A 5,414-nucleotide genomic window follows, 5' to 3' on the forward strand; every position below is an offset into this window, starting at 1 on the left:
TCAGGAGCAGCAGGCACTTCTGTTGAACTCTGTTTTGCAGGTGTGGTAGGCACTTCTCTGGAACCCTGTTTCACAGGAGTGGCTGGCACTTCACCATTGATACTTTCTAAAGCACTAACAGACATCAAGCTTTTCCGCTCTTTGGAAGTTGATTTGTTCTCTACTTTTGTGACTCTAAACCTGAAAGGAGCAACAGAAGAACAAATTTAGGATAGTTCCTCCCTGCAGATTCATTAACTAGCTATTGACATTCCACCGTCTATGTAGGAAACAAGAGTTTTTTTTAAAGGGAGGCTTCAAGAACACACCAGGACCCCTAGATTTGCAACTTTCTAAGGGTCTTGTGACTGGATCATATCCACTTCTCCTGGAAAAAAATAAAGATCTCTTTATAACAGGACTGCAATACAGGGTGGGCAATCATGAGAAGCTGAAACAGCATTGCCACCTCATCCAAATTAACACCTATGCACCCAGTGAAAGGCAAGAAAGGGCACGCTTCTTCAGGAAGTTAGCTGACCTCTTACAGACTGCAGTCAATGACAATGAGCTCCTCATCCTAGGAGATGATTTTAACTGCATTCTCCAAGGAAATCTTAACCAGAATAGACCAGAGGCCCATTCACCCTCCACTCGACAGCTGCAGACCACTTTACCAGTGTTAAGCCTATCCAATGTGTGGCAGCACCCCCCAGTGTGTGACAATGCACCTGGGTGAAGGCGAACACCAAAAGGCTCTCCATGGCTCACCTAGATTAAGTCTACATCATTGTACACCACCTGCCTCTGTGGTCAATCATAACTTTCAGACCATAACCTGGTCTGGTGTGAATTGGGCTTTCCTAACTCAAATCACAGCTAAGCACCCTTTTGGTACCCCCATGTTAACCTCTTGCAGGACCCTCCCTTTTGAGACTGTTCCCTGTACCTCTGACACACCTGGGCAGCCATGAGATGCAATGTCCCCTCCTGGAAAGAATGGTAGGAAATAGGAGAAGAACAAATCAAGATTTTCTGCCAAAAATATAAACAAGAGATGAGCCAAGACCACCACCGCAGTGTGCAAGAGCATGAGAAAAACATTGTGGAGCTTGAGGCTGCCCTAAGGGTACCAGTAATGGCCATGGGATATACAAGAGCCTCAAACTCCAGAAAAAACACTTGAGAGAATTGGCAGAGGGCGCACACCAGGGCAGAAGAATTCAAGCCTGCTTCCAAGAACTCATAGAAGCTGACCCAGTTCTTTTTCAACCCAGAGAAAAGGTGCGCAGAACAAAAGATCATAGACTACCTTAAAATCCCATCAGACCAAGTGCTCATGGTTCCTGCCAAGATCTGAGAGCATGCTGTTAGATTCTACATAGAGCTGTTTGCAGCCAAGCCAAGCCTGCCCAGATGCCATTCAACACCTGTACAAGGGCCTCCACAAGCTCTCCATCTCTGAGGCTGAGGAGCTCAGACAGAAGCTATATTTAGTAGAGCTGATTACTGCTATTGAGGGTGGCACCATAGGGAAGATACCAGGCCTTGATGGATTATCCATCAAATTCTACAAGACATTCTGGCCCCTTCTTGGCCCAGACCTCCTTCACATTTTTCAGAACAGCCTCAAAGACGGGATCCTACCAGTTAGCTGCTAGTGAGCAGCCCTCCTACCGCTGTCAAAGAAAGGGGGTCTTAGTGACACTAAGAGCTGGTGACTGGTATCACTGCTACGTGCTGATTACAAAACCCTAGCCAATTGGCTCAAAATGGTGATGGTCGTCATCACAGGTCCCAAACAAAGCTATTGAGTATGTGACAGAGCCGTCCAGGACAACCTGTTTCTGCTACATGACCTGAAGACAGCTGCAGAACCCCACGGCTTGAACACTGGCCTCGTCTCCCCCGATCAAGAGAAAGTCTTTGATCAGGTTAACCACAACTTCTTATTCCAGCCTCTATAAGCCTTCAGCTTTGGGCTCCCCTTCACCTCAACCACCTGACGCCTGTACTGAGGCATCTCTAAACTCCTGAAGGTGTATGGAACATCATGTGCCCCATTTACAGCACACAGGAGCATTTAGCGTTGTTGCCCCCTTTCCAGAATGCTCTACACCCTAACCATTGAGCCACTATGCCACATACTGTAGCAGTGCCTGACAGGCCTGGCCCTCCCATTGCTCGCTTCCATGGTTGCTGACACCCTCCCGTTAAGGTGACAGTATATGCCAATGATGTACCAATTATTATGTCTGTTTTTGTGAGCACCGAGAGTGATGTTCAGCCCTTGATCGAACACCAGTTGGGCATACAAGTGTGCTGCTTCAGCCCATATCAGCTGGGCTAAAAGCAACAGATTTCTCTCGGGCATCTGAGCCAATACTCAGCCCCTAGATCTGCCTGGAGGTTTGTCCTGGTACTGCAATGGTTTCAAAGCCCTGGGCATTTTCCTAGACATGCCAGTCAATCTAGCCAAGAACTGCGAAGGCCTCAGGGTGGAGGCTGAAGACATCCTGGACCTTCCAGTGACTAAGAGGCTTGAGAAGTTCCTTGTGGACTTATTCTGGAATGGGCACCACTGACTCCAGTAGACTGTCCTCTAGCTGCCTGCTGAGAAGGGTCAGAGCCTGACCGCACTGACAAGCAGGGTAGCTGTCTTTCTCCTACAAGCCTTCAGTGCCTGCTTTTTGTTGTGAACACTTTCCCCAACCATGGCTGGCCTTTGAGTTCCTGCATTAGGTGGGATATCTTAACCTCAATTGGAAATTTTTCCTTTTGAATCCTGATTGCCTTGGCTGGGATGTCTTCCCACCCTTCTACCTCTGGGCCTACTGGGCCTCCTTCCAACTGAGACCCCAGAGCAGGTGCCTGTGATTTCCACAGCTGCTGCTGGAGTCCCTGGTTTACAATTTGGTCTTGCAGCAGGGAACACAGAGCCTCACCTCCTGAAGGCTCACTCATCACTTCCTTCGTCCAACTGCACACCATCAAGCTGATTCACTTCTTCAACAACGTGGTCCACAGGGCTCTTGGCAAAAGACCTGGATGACCAGTGGATCCTGCAATCCATCCACTTTACTTCATGCCTCTTGGCTGAAGTGAAAGCTACCCTTCCTGTGGGTGCACTCCCAGATGGCAGCTCACTAGATAAATCTACCCTCCCCCACCTCCCCCTAACTGCTGCCTGGTTTTGTGGCCGGGCCTGTCAAAGATCTAAGTCTTTGATTTCGGATGCCGATGGCAAAAGGTCAGAGGCTAACACAGCAAACTCTGTAATTGTAGTCTATCCCTCTGTACTGACAGTGCTGCATGCACACACCCTTGTTTGTGCCTCATTTCAAATCACTTGAGCTTCTCATACGAGAGAGAAACTAACCTTGACAGCCCAGCACGAAAGATAACGTTCCCATTAGCAACGAGATTAGCTGACTTTAATGAAACTGTAAGATCAGAATAATGTGCCGTGCTTACCCTCTTGTGACCAAACAGGCTCAGTACCACCTAAACTAAAAGAAAGCTCCCCCCCCTTTTTTGAAGGATGGGCTGCCAGTCTGAAACCTGAGCGAACAAAGAAAGCACGATTGCCAGCCTGTTAATTATTCATGCCTGGCGTGTAATAATTGGCCACCTTGCCGAGTATAACTTTGAAAGAACTTCCACCCAAAGCGAAGAACTCTCCACACACACACCCAGGAGACACAGTTTGTAAACTGGCCTCTTACAAACATCTCCCTGCCTCCGAACCTTATCTCGGCGTAATCGTCTTTTGCCAGCTCGTTATCTTTCTTATCAAGAGCTCTCGGTAGTCTGCAGACCGTAGTAACTTGTGTGAATCGCTCGGAACCCGTAACAAGCAAGTCTCTTACCCACCCTGTAAATGCTGGGTAACATGATATCTGCATGCTGTAACTGAACAAATCAACTCCTCTTCCTACGCTGCAACCATCAGTAGCGTAAGTGAAATAAACTTTCTGTGTAACCAATATGCTTTAAGTCAGCTGACTCCCACTCGCCGTTAACACCCAACTGTCTGATCTTTAACCCCTTTCGCGCCAAGCCGGTCATGCCGACCCAGGGTCGTAGGTCAAGGGTGCACCAGTCTTCTGGGCACGACAGGGGGCAGAGATGAGAGTAAGGGGTCTAGTACCCTACTGTCCCTCCCCATGCCCAATGAGAACAGTGGTGGGACCTGCTTTGAGATCCTATTTGGGAAGGATCATGTACACGTGAACAGTCAAAGTGCATCATGCCTGTGTCCTCGACATCCACCCTGACATAACTTGGAGGTGGTGCCTAGTGGAAGAAACACCAGCAGAAGCCCACCCAGCCTGGCACACCCCGTACAAGTTACCTATCACCAAAATAACTGGCAACATCCAGTGGCAGCCGCTGTACAAGACCCTAGCCATAGGGACCTTCGTCCACCACTTATACCTGGCAGCATCAGTGGTCTGCCCTTTCTCTTCCATGCCTTCCTGAACTCTCCCCAGCTGTGACTACGCTCTGCTACCCTCAGCACCCTCTTTGGCATGCTGGATTTGGACTTCTTCAAGATGGCATCTACCTGAGTGGCTGAGAAAAACATGATCTGTATGGCCAATTTTCTGCCGGGCCAGGCCAATATGGCAACTCAGAAAAGCCACAGGAACCAGCTCACAAGGACCACCTCCTACAATACTCTACAACTCTTCTGCTTCTTTGTTCAGATACATGTCACATCTGAATATGGACACTTCAGCGTACAACTGTGTACCAGTTTGGGTTGTGTTGGGCCACTGAGGAGGCACTCTGCAAGGTAGAAGATGAACAGCAGGTCTTAAATGTGTAACCCCATGAAAGGCGTTGCAGCGGAGAAGGATTCAATCTCTGATGATGTGATATTTTTGTTGCTGACAGGGGTGCACCAATAGAGATTTTTGGGGCCGATACCGATACCCGATTTTTAAGGAGCCATCTCAGCCAACACTGATCCGATTTCTGATACAGCATGGAGAGCTGCGTGCAGCTGGTAAGTCTGTTGTGGTGGAAGGGTGGTGGGGAGGAAGGGAAGTGGGGGAGCAACTGTGGTTGCTGCAGGTTACTACTGCCCAAGTGCAGCACCCTGAACTTGTCAGTATTGAAACGCATCCTGTTTTTGTTAGCTCACAACTGTAACCTATCCAGGTCTTGCTGCAGTTCTTCCCTCCCTACTAGCATGCTCACCTCACCCCAAATTTTGGTATCATCAGCAAATTTAAACAGGGTGCTTTTCACCCCATCGCCCAAATCACCGATAAAGAGATTGAACAGTGTGGGCCCAAGGACCAAGCCCTGGGGAAGTCCACTGCCCACTTCCCCCCAGGTCAAATATGACCTGTCCATCACCACCCTCTGAGTACGACCCTTGAGCCAATCTGCAATCCATCTGACTGTGTAGGCATCAATGCCACAGT

The 5,414-nt window shown here is 48.9% G+C and overlaps 1 protein-coding gene across 1 annotated transcript in view; it reads right to left on the minus strand.

The window, feature by feature from the left end:
• Window positions 1-5,414, minus strand: part of RELL1 (RELT like 1) — a gene marked incomplete at its 5' end in the record, with an annotated part of 75,983 nt that overhangs the window by 10,975 nt on the left and 59,594 nt on the right. Inside the window, one exon of the mRNA XM_019525850.1 lies at window positions 104-180. Within this exon, the coding sequence (XP_019381395.1) occupies window positions 104-180 (77 nt within the window). The remainder of the gene's footprint in view (window positions 1-103; window positions 181-5,414) is intronic.

Source organism: Gavialis gangeticus, unplaced genomic scaffold (assembly GCF_001723915.1).
Source record: "Gavialis gangeticus isolate Ggan-Ray unplaced genomic scaffold, GavGan_comp1, whole genome shotgun sequence".
Classification (NCBI taxonomy): domain Eukaryota; kingdom Metazoa; phylum Chordata; order Crocodylia; family Gavialidae; genus Gavialis; species Gavialis gangeticus.